The sequence below is a fragment of the Patagioenas fasciata genome, chromosome 4 (assembly GCF_037038585.1).
Source record: "Patagioenas fasciata isolate bPatFas1 chromosome 4, bPatFas1.hap1, whole genome shotgun sequence".
NCBI lineage: Eukaryota > Metazoa > Chordata > Aves > Columbiformes > Columbidae > Patagioenas > Patagioenas fasciata.
Genome location: NC_092523.1, coordinates 702,135 through 719,583, shown reverse-complemented (window position 1 = coordinate 719,583; position 17,449 = coordinate 702,135). Strand labels below are relative to the sequence as shown.

Genomic DNA, 17,449 nt, shown 5'->3' with positions numbered 1-17,449 from the left:
CCCCCCCAGCCCCAAACCCGCCCCGCGGGGACACGGAACCCCCGGTCCCCCCACACACACCGGGCTCAGCGCGTCCCTGGAAAACGCTTTATTGTGTCCCTTGGCCGGCCCCACGGCCGGGCGGGGGTCCCGGGCACAAGCCAGAGGCGGAGGGGGCCGCCCCACGGCGCGGGGTCGGCGGGACTCGGCCCCCCCACCGCCGCCCCCCGGGGCCGCCCCGTCACTGCTTCACCTGTCCCCCGTCGCCCTCGCTCACGAAGCGTTTGCGGCCCCTGCGGAGGAGGAGGATGAAGGGGGGATGGAGGGGACACGGGCTCCCCCGTAACGGGGGATGAAGGACGCGGGGTCACCCCGTGGCGGGGGATGGAGGGAATGGGGGATCCCCCCCGTGGAGGGGATGGAGGGGCCGGGGTCTCCCCGGTGGCGGGGATGGAGGGAATGGGGGATCCCCTCCATGGCGGGGGATGGAGGGGCCAGGGTCCCCCTGTGTCAGGGGATGGAGGGAATGGGGGTCCCTCCCGTGGCGCAGTGGGAGGGGCCGGGGTCCCCCTGTGGCGGGGATGGAGGGAATAGGGGATCCCCTCTGTGGCGGGGGATGGAGGGGCCGGGATCCCCCCATGGCGGGGATGGAGGGAATGGGGGATCCCCTCCGTGGTGGGGGATGGAGGGGCCGGGGTCTCCCCATGGTGGGGGATGGAGGCGATGCGGGGTCCCCCCGTGCGGGGGGATGGAGGGGCTGGGGTCCCCCCGTGGTGGGGATGGTGGGGCTGGGGTCTCCCCATGGTGGGGGCTGGAGGGGCTGGGGGTCCCTCCCGTGGTGGGGGATGGAGGGAATGGGGGGTCCCTCCCGTGGCGGGGCTGGAGGGGCCGGGGTCCCCCGCGCCGGTACCTGGCGGGACAGGCGTCCCGCAGCGCGCGGGTGACGACGCCGCGCTCGCAGCACCGCTCCAGCAGCCGCTCCAGCAGCCCGTGCGCCCGCGGCACGTCCAGGCTGATGTCCCCCAGCTCCTCGAACACGCGCCGGAAGCCCTGGGGGGACGCGGTGTCACCCCCGGCGTCCGCGCGCCCTCCCCCCCGCGGCCCCGCGCTCACCCGGTTCATCTGGTCCAGCGTCACCAGCCCCGACTCCCACAGCACCTTCAGCAGCGTCACCATCTTCTCCACGGGTCCCTCGCCCTCCAGCACCATCAGCACCGCCTGCGGCACCGGCGTCACCGCGGCCGCCGGGACCCCCCGGGACCCCCGGCCCCCCGCCTCACCTCGTACACCAGCTCGTGGTGGAAATGAGGCACCTCCAGCTCCCGCAGGCACTGCTCGGCCTCCGACACCTCCCCGGACAGCAGGTACTCACGCAGCAGCAGCTTCATCTGGGGACACGGGGACACCGGGCTGAGGGGACAGTGGGGACAGCGTGCGGACATGGGGACACCGGGTTGCAGGGACACGCGGGGACAGCAGGGACAGCATGGGGACATGGGGACACCAGGTTGAGGGGACAGCGGGGACAGCATGGGGACAGTGGGGACACCGGGCTGAGGGGACACGCAGGGACAGCATGGGGACAGTGGGGACAGCATGGGGACATGGGGACACCGGGTTGCAGGGACACGCAGGGACAGCATGGGGACAGTGGGGACACCGGGCTGAGGGGACAGCGGGGACAGCATGTGGACAGTGGGGACAGCGTGGGGACAGTGGGGACATGGGGCTGCAGGGACACGCAGGGACAGCATGAGGACATGGGGACACCGGGCTGAGGGGACACGCAGGGACAGCATGGGGACAGTGAGGACAGCATGGGGACAGTGGGGACTTTGGGCTACAGGGACACGCAGGGACAGCAGGGACAGCATGGGGACATGGGGACACTGGGCTGAGGGGACACGCAGGGACAGTAGGGACAGCATGGAGGGGACACGCAGGGATAGCACGGGGACAGTGGGGACACCGGGCTGAGGGGACAGCGTGGGGACAGTGGGGACAATGGGCTGCGGGGACACATGGGGCACAGCATGGGGACACGGGGACACAGCACTGCAGGGACATGTAGGGGGCACAGGGGGACAGTGTGGGTGGGGGGATCACAGGGGGAGCCGGGGGGCACCACTGCCCTGGGTGGGCACAGGGATGCGCGGGGGACACCACTGGGGACATGTCCAGAGGGACGTGGCAGGGGACACCCGGGAGACATCTGGAGGCAGGGGGGTGCAGGGATGAGGGATGGAGCAGGGGGACACAGTGACAGGACCGGGGGACAGAGTGGCAGGACGGGGGACACAGTGACAGAACCAGGGGACACAGTGGCAGGACTTGGGGACATGGTGGCAGGACCAGGGGATGCGGTGACAGGACGGGGTATGCGGTGATGGGACGGGGCACACAGGCACAGGATCAGGGGACGCGGTGACGGGACGGGGGACGCGGCGCTGACCTCCTTGACGAGGTGCTTGACGGGGCGCTGGCCGCCCCCCGCGCCCCAGACGTTGTCCAGCCGGGTGACGCCGCGCTGGACGCGGAGCAGCACGGCGGCGCGGTCCAGGGCGGCCCTGCGGGACGGGGGTGAGCGGCGGCGGGGGCGCAGGGGCGCGGGGGGGGCGGCGCTCACCTGGCGTGTTCGCAGCCCACGCGCCCCCTGTAGCGCTCCAGGAAGTCCCGCGGCAGCGCCTGGTCGGCCACCGCGCGCGCCATGAACTGGCCCAGCATCTGCGGACACGGCGTCAGCGCCGGGACCCGGCGCAGCCACAGCCCCCAGCGTGCCCATGGCCCCCCATGGTGCCCCCGGGCATGGCCACGGCTCCCCAGCACAGCCATGGCCCCCCAGTGCATCCCCAGCACGGCTGTGTCCCCCTGGTACACCCGTGTCCCCCTTATCACCCCCTGCCATGGCCACGGCCCCCAGCAAGGTGTGTGTCCCCAGAGCATCCCCCAGCACAGCCACAGCCCCCCCAGTGCAGCCATGGCCCCCCACATCGCCCCCAGCACAGCCATGACCCCCCATGTCACCCCTGGCATGGCCACGGCCCCCCAGCAAGGTGTGTCCCCCCATGTCACCCCCGGCACAGCCATGACCCCCCAGCACAGCCATGGCCCCCCACGTCACCCCCCAGCACAGCCATGGCCCCCCACATCACCCCCCGGCACACCCATGGCCCCCCAGCAGAGCCATGGCCCCCCATGTCACCCCCCGGCACAGCCATGACCCCCGGCTCAGCGTGTCCCCCCAAGAGCGTCCCCAGCACGGCCGTGTCCCCCACCCGTCCCCGTCCCCGTCCCCGTCCCACCTGCGGGGCCTCGGGGGTGTCGAGGATGAGGTCGGGCAGGTCGCGCAGCATCTTGTCGAAGGCCCAGGCGATGTCCTCGGGGGCCAGCGCACGGGCCACCAGCTCGGCCAGCAGGCGGGAGGTCAGCTCGCGGTGACTGGCCTTGCCCTCCAGCGCCAGGGCCACCGCCAGCGCCGGCACCGCCGCGCGCCGCGCGCCCAGGTTCAGCCCCCGCAGCAGCTCCTGCGCCGCGGAACCGTCACCCCGGCCCGGGACCCCCTCCGGCCCCACAAAGGCCCCCCCGCCACGGGGTGCCCAGCGCCCCCCAAGGGACCCTTCCCCATCCCCGAGGGTCACTGGGAAGCCTGTCCCCGGCCCCAGGGACACCCACACCCACAAAGGACCCCCCACCAGGAGACCCTCCCCCATCCAGCCTACTCACCCCCGAGGGACCCCATGCCCCCAGCGCAGCCCCCCACGCACCATGACCTCGCGGGTGTCCCCGTGCTCGAAGTACTCCAGCACCATGGGCTGCACGTTCTTCTCCAGCTCCCCCTCCTCCAGCTCGGGCACCACGGTGGCGTAAACCGTGTCCCCCTGCGGGGCCAGGACCACGTCACCCCCTGTGCCGCTGCCGGACCCCGCGGGGCTGGGGGCTTGGGGGGCCAGGCCGTACCTGAGCCGCCTCGTCATAGTTGGGGTCGCGGGCGTCGGGCTCCTGGAAGCCATAGACCACGCCGGGGGCGCCCCACACGCCCTTGCCCCCCGCGCCGCCTGCACCGGGCACAGGGGTGAGCGGGGGCTCAGCCTGGGGTCCCCAGGTAGCCCCCCGGGCAGGGACTGAGCCTGCAGCTCTGGGATGGGTCCCAGCGCCACGGGGGATGCGGAGTGATGGAGCTTTATGGGGTCCCCATGGAGGGGACAGGAGGGTCCCAGCCAGTGAAGTGGACAGGAGGGTCCCAGCCCGAGCCCCACTGGGGACACAGGAAGGTCCCAACCCCAGGGGGATGCAGGAGGGGACTGATGGAGCTTTATGGGGTCCCCGTGGAGGGGACAGGAGGGTCCCAGCCCAATGAGGTGGACAGGAGGGTTCCAGCCCCACGGAGACACAAGAGGCATGGGGACACAGGAGGGTCCCAGCCCCATGGGGACACCAGAGGCATGGGGACACAGGAGGGTCCCAGCCCCATGGAGGGGACAGGAGGCTCCCAGCCCCACAAGGACACCAGTGGCTCCCAGCCCCACGGGGACGCTGCCCCCACTGCAGCCCCCCACCTTTCTTGGGGAGCCCGCGGCCCTTGCCGGTGCGGGAGCGGCGGTCGTGGCTCCGGCCCCTGGGGCTGCCGGGCTCGGGGCCGGGCTCGCTGCCCTCGCCCAGCGACTCGCGCGCCGGGTCCCGGGACGACGTGCGCCGCAGCCGCCGCTTGGCCTTGGCCTTCAGCCGCGCCTCGTGCAGCAGCTTCTCCTGGGGGGTCCAGGCGCGGGGACCCCCGGCCCCCAGCAGCTCCTCGTCCCCCTCCTCCTCCTCCTCTGCGCCCACCGGGCCAGGGCCCTGCGCACCGGGCACGGGGATGTGACACGGCCACCCCTGACCCCCCTGGGACCCCAGTGTGTACCCCTGACCCCCCTGGGACCCCCCTGGGATCCCCCCTGTGTGCCCCTGACCCCCCTGGGGCCCCCCTGGGATCCCCCCTGTGTGCCCCTGACCTCCCTGGGACCCACATGGGACCCCAGTGTGTACCCTTCACCTCTCCCAGGACTCCCATGAAACCCAGTGTGCACTCCTCGACACCAGAAGGACCCCCATGTACCCCCTGATCAACCTCAGGACCCACATGAGAACCCAGCATGTACCCCTGACCCACCCCAGGACCCACCTCAGGACCCACATGAGAACCCAGCGTGTACCCGTGACCTCCCTGGGACCCCCGTGGGACCCCAGCGTGTACCCCCTGACCCACCCCAGGGCCCCCATGGGAACCCAGTGTGTACCCCTGACCTCCCTGGCACCCCCATGTGCCCCCTGACCCACCCCCTGCACCCCCATTGGAACCCACCATGTACCCCTGACCTCCCTGGGACCCCATGGAAACCCCACCATGTACCCCCAGCCTCCCCTGGGACCCCCAAGTACCCCCTGACTCCCCCCAGGTTTCCTATAGGACCCCAACTACACACCCCTGGCTCCCCCAGGACATCCATGTGCCCCCAGCCTCTCCCAGCACCCCCATGGGACCCACCACGCACCCCCAGGCCCCCATAGGATCCCCACCACGCACCCCGCCACCCCCTGAGACCCGCCCCAAGTGCCCCCAACCTCCTCCGTGACCCCCATGGACCCCCCAAAGCGACCCCTGGGACCCCCCCCTTTCCCGCCGCCCCGATCCCAACCGGGGCTCCATCGCCGGTAACGGGGCCGGGGGGGGACACTCGGTGCTGGCACTTGCCGTGGGAAAGGGGCCGCGCTCGGCGGAGGGGGCGGCAGCGGCGGATGCGGCCATGGCGGGCGGCAGCGGGGACCGCGGTTCGACTCCGCCCCGCGGCGGAAGTGATCGGGGCGGGGGGGGGGGGGGGGGGTATCAGCATCATGGGAACCGTAGTCACACCGGTGGCCACCGAACCCCGAGCCCGGGTCGACGGGGCTTCGGGAGCGGCCGTTCGGCCGCTCCCGAAGCCCCGTCGACCCGGGCTCGGGGGCCGTGGACAGATATAGGGACGGACATGTGGACACCGGTTTTATTGGCTCAGGTTTCGGGGCTCCCCACGCACGGCAAACCGGGGACGCGCCAGCGGCGGGCGCGGTGCAGCCGTAGCGCCAGCCATTGCTGCTGGCTGGGGGACAGGTAGGGCTCTGGGGACAGGTAGGACTCGGGGACACCGCGGTGCGGTTGTGACGGCGCCTCGGCAGCAGGAGGGGACAACGGGGGTGTCCCCGGTGTGGGGGGCTCCAGGGCGTCCAGGGCGTGAAGGGCACCCGGGTGTGGGTCTGGGGGGTGGGCGCCGTGATCTGAGCCTGGGGGGGAGATGGGGGTCAGAGGGGTGGACACGCAGCTGGGCTGGGGATCCTGGACGTTCCCCCCCAAGTAGCAGATGTCCCCACCACGATGTCCCCAACACCACCTGACAGGGCTGGTGTGGCCATGGAACCACAGAGGGTTTGGGTCCCAGTGCCCCCTGCCATGACAGGGACATCTTCACCAGCTCAGGGTGCTCAGAGCCCCGTCCAGCCTGGCCTGGGATGTCTCCAGGGATGGTTCAGCCACCACCTCTCTGGGAACCTCCACCAGTGTTCCTCATAATAAATAAGTTATTCCTCATGTCCAGCCTGAATCTCCCTCCTTTAGCCTAAAACCACCACCCCTTGTCCTATCACAACAGGTCCTGCCCTAAAGTCTGTCCCCATCTTTCTTATCAGCCCCTTTTAAGCACTGAAAGGTGCACTAAGGTCTCCCTGGAGCTTTTCTCCAGCTGAACCCCCCAGCTCTCTCACCTGTCCCCAGCAGAGCTGTTCCAGCCTCGGGTCATTCCTGGGGCTCCTCTGCCCCTCTCAGCAGGTCCATATGTGTCCTGTGCTGAGGACCCAGAGCTGGACCAGCACTGCAGGGGGGCTCACAGAGCGGTGCAGAGGGGCAGGATCCCCCAAACCTGCTGCCCACGCTGCGGGTGACACAGCCAGGATGGGTGGGCTCTGGGCTGTGAGTGCACACAGCCGGGTCACGTCCTATTTTTCACCCCCACGCCCCACGTCCTCAGGGCTGCTCTCCGTCCCTCCATCCCCAGCCCGGACCCCCCCAGTGCAGGACATTGTCACCCCGTCCCGTCCCGTCCCGTCCCGTCCCGTCCCGTCCCGTCCCGTCCCGCCGTGACTCACAGCAGCGGCGCAGGGAGTGCCACGGCCGGGGGGCCGCGCCAGCCGCCCCCCCGGGCTGCTGCAGCAGGCAGAGGATGGCGCCGTCCATCTGCTGGAAGACGCGCAGGGCGAGCAGGGACTGCCGCGTCTCGGGGGCCAGCCCGTAGCGCTCTGAGCCCAGCAGCTCCCGCACCAGCTCAAAGTCCTGCCGCAGCTGCAGGGCTCCCTGCAGGCTGGGGCACCGGCACGCTCAGCGCGGCCCCCCGGCGCTGCCGCGCCCCCTGGCCCCCGCCCTACCTGAACTTGATGCGCTGGGCCAGGATGTGGTCCATCCAGGCCTCCAAGAAGGCCGTGGTCACCCGGGCCAGCGCGGGCGCCTGCGCGTCGCGGGGCAGCAGCTGCGCGACCTGCAGCACCTGGCCCAGCACCGCCTGCGCCGCCGCCGCCGCGTAAGCGCTGGGGGAGCTGGGCAGGTCTGGGGGGACAGCGGCTCAGCCCGGCCCGGGGACCCCCCGGCCCTGCCCCCGGCGCCGCGGCACCGCGGCAGCGCGACCCACCGGCACGGAGGCCGACCCTCCAGTGCTTGCCCAGCGGCATGGTCTGCCCGAAGATCTCCGCCGACATGCGCTTGCAGTCGCTGGAGAACATCTTCAGCACGTCCCCCGAGAACAGCTGCGCAGAGCGGGACAGCGCTGGCACCACGGGCCCGCGGCACCTGGCAGCTCCCCGGCGCGCCCAGCCGGGGCAGAGCCACACGGCGCGGCACGGCACGGCACGGCGCGGCATGGCACAGCGCGGCCGTACCGTACCTGGATGCTGGCAGCCGTGGAGCGGATCTGCCGGCACAGCTGGTGCTCCGGGGGACACAGGGCGGGGGACAGGGGGGTGTCCCCGGGCTCCGGGAAGGTCCCGCTCACCAGCACCACCAGCCGGTCCGTCTCTGTCTGCAGCAGCTGGGGGGACGAGGGGTGAGAGGAGCCCTGCCCAGCCCCCCATCCCAGCCCCCAGCCCCCCATCCCACCCCACAGCCCCCAAGCCCCCACAGCCTCCCCCACAGCCCCGCAGCCAGTCCCACAGTCCCACAGCCGGCCCCCACAGCCTCCCAGCCAGCCCCGCAGTCCCACAGCCCCCCAGCCCCGTGACCAGACCCACAACCAGTCCCCAGCCCCACAGCCAGCCCCACAACCAGCCCCCAGCCCCACAGCCAGACCTACAGGCAGCCCCAGCCCCACACGGCAGCCCGGTCCCCGGTACCTGCAGGTCCCCCTGGGTGACGAGCAGGAACTGCGGCACGGCCCAGGCCGCCAGGTGCCGGCAGGCGCTGCCCATCAGCCAGGCGCAGGCAGCGTGCGCCGTGGCCAGGCAGCGGCCCAGCACCTGCAGCCGCAGGCAGGGGGGGCGGCCTGGGGACAGGGGTGTCACGGCAGCGGGGCGGCACCGGCGGGGGGGTCAGCCCGGGGGTGCCCCCCAGGCGCCACTCACCGTGCGGGCAGGCGGGCAGGGGCCGCAGGCAGCGCAGGGCGAAGGCCAGGGCCGGGTAGAGCCGCTGCAGGCACCGCGCCGTGCGGCTGCACACCGGCACCGGCACCGCCGGCTCCCCCGAGCACTTGTCAGACAGAGCCGAGCCCAGAGCGCGGGCGAAGTCTGGGGGCACCGGTCAGTGGCCCTGAGCCACTGCTGCCGGCACCACAAACCCCACACACCCTGCCCCGTAACCTGTACCACGTTCCCCACACCCCGTACCCTGAACCCCCCGCCCCACACCCCGTACTCTGAACCCCCCGCCCCACACCAGCACCCCCCGCCCCACACCTGCACCCCACACCCCGCACCTGCACCCCACACCCCGTACTCTGAACCCCCCACCCCACACCAGCACCCCCTGCCCCACACCTGCACCCCACACCCCACACCTGCACCCCACACCCTGTACTCTGAACCCCCCGCCCCACACCAGCACCCCCCGCCCCACACCTGCACCCCACACCCCGTACTCTGAACCTCCCGCCCCACAGCAGCACCCCCCGCCCCACACCTGCACCCCACACCAGCACCCCCCGCCCCACACCTGCACCCCACACCCCACACCAGCACCCTCCGCCCCACACCAGCACCCCCCGCCCCATAGCCGGTACCTCTCTCCCAGTCGTGGAGGACGCTCCGGCACAGCAGGCGCAGGCAGAGCCGCCCCAGCTCCTCCTGGCACTCCCGGGGCACGGGGGCTGCAGGGGAGGGGTGAGGGCAGCGCACCCCATGGCGGCACTGGGGGCTCCCCGGGGAGCTGCTCGGTGCCGCCGCCACCCGGTGCCCCCCGGGCCCCCACCTACCCTGGGCGAGCGCCCGGCTCAGCTCCAACGCCGCGGCCGTGCCAGTCCCGTGGTGCCGCAGCCCCAGGCGCTGCCCCAGCGCGGTGCCGGCGGCTGCCCAGAGCAGCGGGCGGTACCGCGCGTGCAGGGCCGTGGCCGCCGGTGCGCGGGAGGCGTCCAGCCAGCGCACCGACTTCCAGCCCGCGGGGCTCGCTGCGGTGACCGTGCCCGGCCCGGCTGCCCGCGGCTCCGGCGGCTCGGGGGTCCCCGCCACCGGCTCCTCCTGCGGGGGCTCGTGGAGGACGTGGTGCCACAGGCTGTCGGCCGAGGCCACCAGCGCCCCCAGCACGAGGCCCATCAGCTCCTCGTCATCCCGGCACAGCGCCCGCAGCTCCGCGGCCAGGCCCGGCGGCTCCTCCCGCCCGGAGGGTCCCGCGTCCGCCGCCAGCGCGGTCCCGTGCTCCGGGGGCCAAGGCACCACAGCATCCTCCCAGCAGACGTGTTCCGCCCCGGCGCCCCCATCCCGCGGCTGCAGGAGGGGCTGGAGCCGCTCGGCCACCAGCCGGCCCCGCTCGGCCGCCAGGACCCCCAGCACCCTGGCTGCCGAGAAGGTGTGGGAGCCGCCCCCGGTGGCACCGCGGCAGCCGGCGATGCCAGCGATGCCCAGCTCCAGCGCCAGGTCACCCAGCACCTGGTTGTAGATCTCCAGGCCCTGGAAGAGGTCGGAGAGCAGTGCCGGGGTGGGGGGGCCGGCCCGTGCCAGCCCCCGCAGCCGCGCCTCGGCGTGGCGCTCGGCCAGGCGCGCGGCGTGCAGCGCCAGCACCAGCAGCGCCCGCCGCATGTGCGCCACCGACTCGTGCCGCCGCAGCAGCAGCGGCCGCAGCCACGGGTCACCGCGCATCCGCCGCCGCAGCGCGCTCCAGTGCCCGGCGTGCGTCCGCAGCTCCTGGCACAGCCCCCGCAGCGGCTGCGCGGCCCCCGGCGGCTCCGGCTGCTCCGGCAGGGCCAGGAGCCGGCGCAGGAAGGCGGAGGAGGCCTGGAGCCGGCGGGCGTAGTCGCGGGCCAGGCGCAGGAGGTGCCGCTGCTGCAGCAGGGCGTGCAGGGCGGCCCCGCGCTCGGCCACGCGCGGGCGCACGGGGTGGCGGGAGAAGGCGTCGCCGGGCTGGGGCCGCACGTGGCCGCGGAAGGTCTCAGTGCGGGGGTCCTCCCAGACACAGAGGCAGCGGCGCAGCCCCGGGAAGCTCAGCTCCAGCAGTGCCGGGAGGGCCGGCGCCTCCTCCTCCTCGTCCTCATCCTCGTCGTCGCTGCCGTCGCCGCGCTGGCGGGGCCGCAGGGGCAGCAGGCGCCGCAGGCCGGGGCTGACACAGCTGCGCAGCTTGGCTTCCGCCTTCTGCAGCGAGCGCGCCAGCCCGCCCAGGGAGCCGCTGCCTGCGGGGCAGGACCCGCGCTGGGGGGCGGCACCGGGACGGCCCGGCCCCGCCACCCCGGCTCTGTGAGGAGCTGGAGGGCACAGCAGGACAGTCCCACCGCCCCGGCCACCCCGGCCCTGTCCCGCAGATGGAGGGCACAGCAGGACAGTCCCACCGCCCCGGCCACCCCGGCCCTGTCCCACTGCTGGAGGGCACAGCAGGACAGTCCCACCGCCCCGGCCACCCCGGCCCTGTCCCGCAGCTGGAGGGCACAGCAGGACAGTCCCACCGCCCCGGCCACCCCGGCCCTGCCAGCGCCGCTGCCGAGACCCCCAAGGGCACCCGGGAGCCCGGGGCTCCGCTGGGCACGGGGCCCGTTCCAAGGGCTGCTCCTGCTCCTGCTGCGGCCAGGAGCGCTCAGGTACGTGTCCCGTGTTAATGACATCAACCGCGCAACAGTTGTCACCTGTCCTGCCCCTGCGAACCTGCACCCCTCAGGGAGCCGCGGGGCTACGGGCGATGGGCGGATCAGCCCCCCGGGGCTGCCCCAGAGACCCCCGGAGCCGGTCCCACCACCGGGTTCCGCCCCCCCGGCCAGCCCCTCACCTGGCTCGGTGTGCTCCCCGCGGGCAGCCCCATCGCCCGGGCCGGGCGGGGCCGGCCGGGCCGTCAGGAGCAGCAGGACGAGGCCGCTCAAACCGGCGCCGTCACCCTCGTCCACCTGCGGGAGACCGCGACCGGTCAGACCCGCGGGGAAGGGGCGGGGCCGCCGGCTAAGGGGCGGGGCATCCTGCTCAGCCCCCGCCCCCTCGCAGTATCTCCGCCCCTCGCCGCCGCCGAGCGCGGAGTCTCGTCTCCAGAGCCACGCCCCCACCAGGCCACGCCCCCTCCGCGGCGGCCGGGGCCGTTGTCAAGGAGACGCCGAGAGCGGCCCCGAGCCCGGTGCCGGGAATGGCGGCTCCCGGCTGGGCGGCGGCACCGGGCCCGAGGCCTGGCCGCTGGCCGCGGGTTGAATCTCCTAGGGGTCTCCTCGCCCGTTCGAGGCCTCACCTGCTGGCAGGGCTCCCCGCCGCGACGCTCAGGGCTGCCGTCCTCCATGCTGGGCCATCCCCGGGGGCGGCGAGAGGAAATAGGCTTAGGCCGCGCCCGCGCTAATCCGGAGGCACGGGCAGGACTGACCCGCTGGGGGGGCAGCGCCGCGGCGCCCGGTGCAGGGGAGGTCCTGAGCAGCGGGAGGCGGCCGGGCCCGCGGGTCGAGGGAAGGCGGGGACGGCGGGAGGGCACGCGGAGCCCCGGCGCTGCTTGGTACGGGCCTCACGGGCCGCCGTCCTGCCCACACCCAACATGGCGGCCGGGCAGCCTCATCCGGCACATGCCCCACTTCCGTCCCGCACTCCCGCGCTGTGCCCCACTTCCGGCGCGGGCAGCGGGTGCCCGGGCGATGCGGGGGGCGGGCGGGACGCGGGACTCGCCCTGGCCGGGCCTGGCGGCCCTCAGGGCCGGGGCCGCCCCCGCCGCCTGCCCCTGGGGCTGCGCGCTGGGCCCCGGCGGCTGGAGCGGCGGTACGGGGCTGGGGGGCCGGGGAGCGGGACCAGGAGGTCCCGGGGCTGCGGGGCCGGGTCCCGCAGGCGGGAGCCGCGCTGTGACCGGCCCGCCGGGGCCGGGGGTGCCCGCAGGGCCGGGGCTCGGCGGGGTGGGGCGGGGCCAGCGCGGCCCCAGCGCCGCGTTTCGGTTTCGTTTCCGCCGGCTCAGCGGCGGCTCCGCTCCCCGCAGCGCCGTTCTGCCCCCGGCACCGCCCGCCCGGCACCGCCCGCGGCCCGCGCGCCCGCCCGCAGGTACGAGGGACTCGGGGGGCGGCGGGGCCGAGCGGGGGGCGGCGGGAGCCCCGGGGACCCGCGGGCGGCAGCGCCGCCTCCCCCGGGCCGGTGCCGCCGCTCCAGCTGCCGGTGCCGCCGCAGGCCGGGTCCCGCCCGGGGAAGCCCAGCGCGGCGGGGGACGTGTCCGTGCCCTGGGACACCTCCGGTGAGTGGGGAGGAGTTACCGGGCGGGGAGGCTGCTGGGGCACCGGTGCTTGGGAGCTGCCGGTAACGGCCCCGGTTCTCCCTGCGCAGACCTGGGCTTCTGGTACAGCCCCCGGCGGCCGGAGCCGCCCAGCGAGGATGAGGACGAGGAGCAGTGGGTGGACTTCAGGCACCACTGGGACATCTCCAGCGACGACAGCGACAGCACCTTCAACTTCTGTGCCTTCGAGAAGTCGCTGCTGCTGGAGGAGCCGCCCGCCCGCCCGCCCAGCGCGCTGGAGGTGAAGATGCGCGGGCTGCCCGTGCCCTGGGGACAGCGGCTTACGGCCGAGGTGAGGGGGACCCGCTGCCCTGCTCCCGTGGTGCGCCCTGCTCGGGCGGGTCGCGTCCTCCAGCCCCTCCTGTCCTCCCCGCCGCGGGGGTGCCGGGCGCTGGCAGTGCTGACCAGGGGGCCGGCGCTGCTGTCATCGCACCCATGGCTGTCCCGCCGTCCGGCCGCGGCTCAGTGCCAGGTGCCGGCACTCACGGTGTCGCTCCCCCAGGAAGCGGACAGGAATGCGCGGGAGCTGGTGGCGGAGGAGGAGCGGGTGAAGAGGAAGGCGGAGAAGAAGAAACTGAAGAAGAAGGTGATTGTGTCCCGCAGGAGTCGCCCTGCCTGCCCGCAGCGAGCCCGCAGCTCCGCTCCCTGAGCCCGGCTGTGTCCCCGGGAGAAGCCGTCCCGGGGGCCTGGGCTGCACTCCTGCCCCACAGAGCTGCGGCTGGGGGTCTGTGCTGCTCTGCCGGGCGCCTGCTCACAGCTCTCTCTGGTTTCCAGAAGCAGAAAGACCGGAAGAAACGAGAAAAATTGGGACAAGAGCCGCAAAGCCAGCGGGAGGCCGAGCCGGTGGGTGCCTGTGCCAGCTCCTCGCCCCAGCCGGGCTGGGCTGCCCCGGGCTCCGCTGAGCCCCACGGCGGGAGGCGGCTGCCAGAGCCGCCCGGGGCTGCCGTCTCACCACCGCCATCTCCTTCCAGAGCTCCTCGCTCCCGAGCAGCACCGCGGGCCCCGGGTGCCCCCAGAGCAGCAACGCTGAGGAGGGGGAGGCCTCGCCAGGCCACAGCCCCTCCCTGTGCCCTGGGGACAGCGCGGAGTCCTCAGGAGAGGAGCGCGGAGGCCGCGGGGCCTGGGCAGAGCAGATGGAGGTGAGGGCTCCTGGTGCGGGGTCTGCGCTGCGGGGGGCCCGGGGGCTCTGACCTCTCACCAACCTGCGCCCCCGCCCCTCCCAGGACGAGCTGGACCTGAGCTGCACCTTCGTCTGCAAAGCGCGGCAGAAAGCGGGCGTGAGGCTGCCGGTGCCGGGGAAGGAGAAGCCGCCAAGGAAGGAGGATGCGGAGCCGGGCAAGAGGGCACCGGGGAAGGTGGGTTGGGGTCCTGGGAGGGAGCTGCCCCCCCAGTGCAGGTCTCACTGCCCCCCCTGCCTGAGCCCTCACTGCCCCCCCTGCCCACCCCACAGGCAGCCGAGCCCACACCGGTGCCCCCGGATGCCGGCGTGGTGCAGCAGAGCCTGGTTCTCGCAGGTCAGTGCCTCAGGTCCCCGAGGTGCCATTCCCTGGTGACCGGGTGACGGTGGAGCCACTGTTGGCTCTGCGGCCCCGCTCCCCTGTGCCCGTCCCCAGCAGACGCCCATGTCCCTGCTGCACGCGGGGGCCGCGGCTCCGCTCCCCAGCCGGGCGGGGGGTCAGCAGCGGGCTGTGCTGTCCCCCCAGCCCGCGGCACTGAGGCTGCGCAGCAGGGCCGGTTCGCCGAGGCAGTGGCGGCGTTCAGCGAGGCCGTGCGGCTGAACCCCCGGGAGCACCGGTGAGCGGCGCAGCTGGGGAGCGGCCCCGGGGGCTCCACGTCCCGGCTGTGCCTGGCAGCGACCCCCTGGTCCCCGCAGGCTCTTTGGGAACCGCTCCTACTGCTACGAGAAGCTGCAGCGCTACGAGGAGGCGCTCGGGGACGCGACGGCAGCCCTGCAGCTGCAGCCCGGCTGGCCCAAAGGCCTCTTCCGCAAGGGCAAGGCGCTGCGGGGGCTGCAGGTGCCGCGGATGGGGGGCTGGCCGGGGGCTGTGGGGTGTCAGTGGGGCTGGCCATGGGGCTGTGGGGTGTCAATGGGGCTGGCCGGGGGCTGTGGGGTGTCAGTGGGGCTGGCTGTGGGGCTGCGGGGTGCAGGGGCGCTGTGGGATGGATGAGAGCTTGAGGCTGGCCATGGGGCAGTGGGGTGTCAGTGGGGCTGGCCATGGGGCAGTGGGGTGCCAGGGAGCTGTGGGTGTCAGTGGGGCTGGCCATGGGATGCCGGGGCCCTGTGGGTGTCAGTGGGGCTGGGGGCTGGCCATGGGGCTGTGGGGTGCTGGGGGACTGTGGGGTGGACCGGAGCCTGAGGCTGGCCACACAGAGCTGTGGGTCTCAATGGGGCTGGCCGTGGGGTTGTGGGGTGTCAGGGGGGCTGGCCATGGGGTTGTGGGGTGTCGGGGGGCTGGCCATGGGGTTGTGGGGTGTCGGGGGGCTGGCCATGGGGTTGTGGGGTGTCGGGGGGCTGGCCGTGGGGCTGGGGCTGCTGTGGGGCTGTGGGTGTCAGTGGCGCTGGCTGTGGGGTGCCAGGGCGCCGTGGGGCTGGGGGTGCCGGAGGCAGGCAGCGGGACTCGGCTCGTGTCCCCAGCGCTACGCCGAGGCCGCCAGCGCCTTCGAGGAGCTGCTGCGCCGGGACGGGGCCAACGCGGAGGCGGCTGCGCAGCTGTCGCTCTGCCGGGCCCTGCTGCCGGTGAGTCCCCGTCCTGCCCCTCCCCCGCTGCCGCCCCGCGGGGCCTGACCTCCTGTCCCCCCACAGCAGAACGGCCCCCATGGATGGAGCAGCCTGGAGGGGATCCCCGCGTCTCCGCCCATGCTGGAGGCTGGAGAGCCGCCCCCGCTGCCTCCCTCCGGTAAGGGGCCTCGGTGCTGGTTTTGCTTTGGAGCTGGTGGCAGAGCTGGCAGCAGGGGGGAGTGTGGGAGCTGGGCTGTGGTCTGGGGGGGTGCTGGGCTGGGGGCGGCCATTGTGGGGGCTGCGCCGGCCCCCAGAGCCACCTGAGCCCGTCTCCATCTCTCGGCAGGGGAACGTGTGAGCAGGAGCTGCCGGGACAAGGACACGAGTGGCCTCGGGAGCTGCAGGAGCCAGGGCTGGGCTGCGGCCCCACAGACACTGCCCCCCACCCACCCTGCCAGGTACAGCTGGGGCTGGCAGTGCCGGGGCTGCCCCCCCTGCCCCGCTGGGACACTGCCAGGGCTGCTCCCTGCCCCGCTGGGACACTGCCGGGGCTGCTCCTTGCCCCGCTGGGACACTGCCGGGGCTCACTGGGGCCACTGGGTGGGAGCGGGTGGATCCCAGAGCTCCCAGGGGCTGGAGGTGCTCAGGTTGGTGTGGGACAGCGCCGGCTGCCGGTGACGCCGGTGCGGTTCTGCAGGGACTGCTATCCCCTCTGGGTGGGGAACGTCACCGCCAGGATCAGCCAGAAGGTTCTGCAGGGCTCCTTCAGCCGGTGAGCGCAGCCCCCCAGCCTTGCCACTGTCCCGCCCCGTGTCACCTTCCCGCTGTCCTGCACCCCCTGCCTGCCCCGTTCCCTGGTGCTCCTGGCCTGGGGGGCAAACCCTGTGACGGGAGCAGGGGGGAGCCCTTGGGGTGGGTGCTGACACCCCCGCAGGTTTGGGGAGATCCGGTCCCTGCGGCTGCTGCCGGAGCGGCGCTGCGCTTTCATCAACTACGCGCACAAGGCGGCGGCAGAAGCGGCGTACGCAGCCATGCAGGTGAGCGGGGGCACCCCGACCCCCAGCTCCGTGGCAGGGGGTGCCGGGGGGTGTCTGTCATAGGCATAGCCCCTCCTGTCACCCCCCGTGGGGCAGCGCTGCCAGCTCCCTCTGCCCTCCTGTCACCCCCCGTGGGGCAGCGCTGCCAGCTCCCCCTGCCCTCCTGTCCCCAGGATGCAGAGCTGGAGGGCATCCGCCTGGTGCTGCAGCTCAAACACCCCTCCCACGCCACCCCGGCCCCCCCCCGGCACGCCGAGCCCTGTGGCAAGGTGGGTGCCCCCCCCAGGGGCCCCCTGTAGCCAGAGGGGCTTGGAGCTCCCCCCGACACCGCGGCTCCTGGGGCCCGAGCCAGTGCCTGCCTGTGCCTTTCCCTCTGCGGGCAGCGGGACCTGCCCCCCCGGGCCCTGCCCCCCCGGTTCCTCTAGTGTCTGTGCCTTGCGGGGCTGCCCTGGGGGCTGTGCTGGACCCACCTGCACGGGGCCGCGAGGGTGCCGTGGGGCTGGGGGGGTCTGTGACCCCCTGGAGCTCCTCGTACCGCTGCTGGGGGGGCTGTGCCCCTCGGCCCCTTCGTGGATTTGTACCTGATTTGGGGTTTTAATAAAACTGGGAGCCAGTGGTGGCTGTCTGTCCGTCCCATCCCTCCTCCCTCCCCATCCCTCCTCCCTCCCCATCCCTCCTCCGCTTCTGCGGGGCCGGGGGCTCCTTCCCACGCCGGCGTGGGTTTTGTCTCTGGGACCAACTCTGTGCCCCTGAGGCGCCCGGTGCTGCCGTTGAGCTCCATTACGGCTCCCGGTGCCGAGCCGGCCC

At 73.6% G+C, this 17,449-nt stretch overlaps 3 protein-coding genes across 4 annotated transcripts; 1 reads left to right on the top strand and 2 right to left on the bottom strand.

The window, feature by feature from the left end:
- Positions 1-73: 73 nt before the first annotated feature.
- LOC136100981 (programmed cell death protein 4-like) lies at positions 74-5,761 on the bottom strand. Its single transcript, XM_071808336.1, has 11 exons — positions 5,708-5,761; positions 4,536-4,857; positions 3,937-4,034; positions 3,744-3,857; positions 3,282-3,503; positions 2,606-2,703; positions 2,432-2,546; positions 1,260-1,367; positions 1,093-1,197; positions 890-1,029; positions 74-272 (listed from the first exon to the last, which is right to left on the bottom strand). Exons 1-11 carry the CDS (start codon positions 5,759-5,761, stop codon positions 221-223), a joined length of 1,428 nt encoding a protein of 475 aa, XP_071664437.1. The 3' UTR covers positions 74-220.
- A 221-nt stretch (positions 5,762-5,982) lies between these two features.
- Positions 5,983-12,291, bottom strand: CCDC142 (coiled-coil domain containing 142). Of its 2 annotated transcripts, XM_065837716.2 has the most exons (11): positions 11,876-12,268; positions 11,432-11,546; positions 9,438-10,844; positions 9,246-9,332; positions 8,593-8,754; positions 8,365-8,513; positions 7,920-8,063; positions 7,668-7,782; positions 7,408-7,585; positions 7,132-7,343; positions 5,983-6,273 (listed from the first exon to the last, which is right to left on the bottom strand). In XM_065837716.2, exons 1-11 carry the CDS (start codon positions 11,921-11,923, stop codon positions 6,005-6,007), a joined length of 2,886 nt encoding a protein of 961 aa, XP_065693788.2. In that variant the 5' UTR covers positions 11,924-12,268; the 3' UTR covers positions 5,983-6,004. The 2 variants fall into 2 exon arrangements, with proteins under 2 accessions (XP_065693788.2, XP_065693789.2); XM_065837717.2 differs by lacking the exon at positions 5,983-6,273 and having other exon boundaries at positions 7,185-7,343; positions 7,408-7,541; positions 11,876-12,291.
- On the top strand, positions 11,922-17,259 carry TTC31 (tetratricopeptide repeat domain 31). Its single transcript, XM_065836426.2, has 18 exons — positions 11,922-12,006; positions 12,056-12,130; positions 12,599-12,660; positions 12,784-12,847; positions 12,937-13,178; positions 13,389-13,472; positions 13,661-13,729; positions 13,858-14,025; positions 14,110-14,241; positions 14,337-14,400; positions 14,590-14,680; positions 14,760-14,901; positions 15,522-15,623; positions 15,690-15,783; positions 15,952-16,063; positions 16,303-16,377; positions 16,540-16,642; positions 16,816-17,259. The coding sequence occupies exons 1-18, from the start codon at positions 11,922-11,924 to the stop codon at positions 16,939-16,941; spliced, it is 1,890 nt and encodes a 629-aa protein (XP_065692498.2). The 3' UTR covers positions 16,942-17,259.
- The last annotated feature ends 190 nt before the right edge of the window (positions 17,260-17,449 follow it).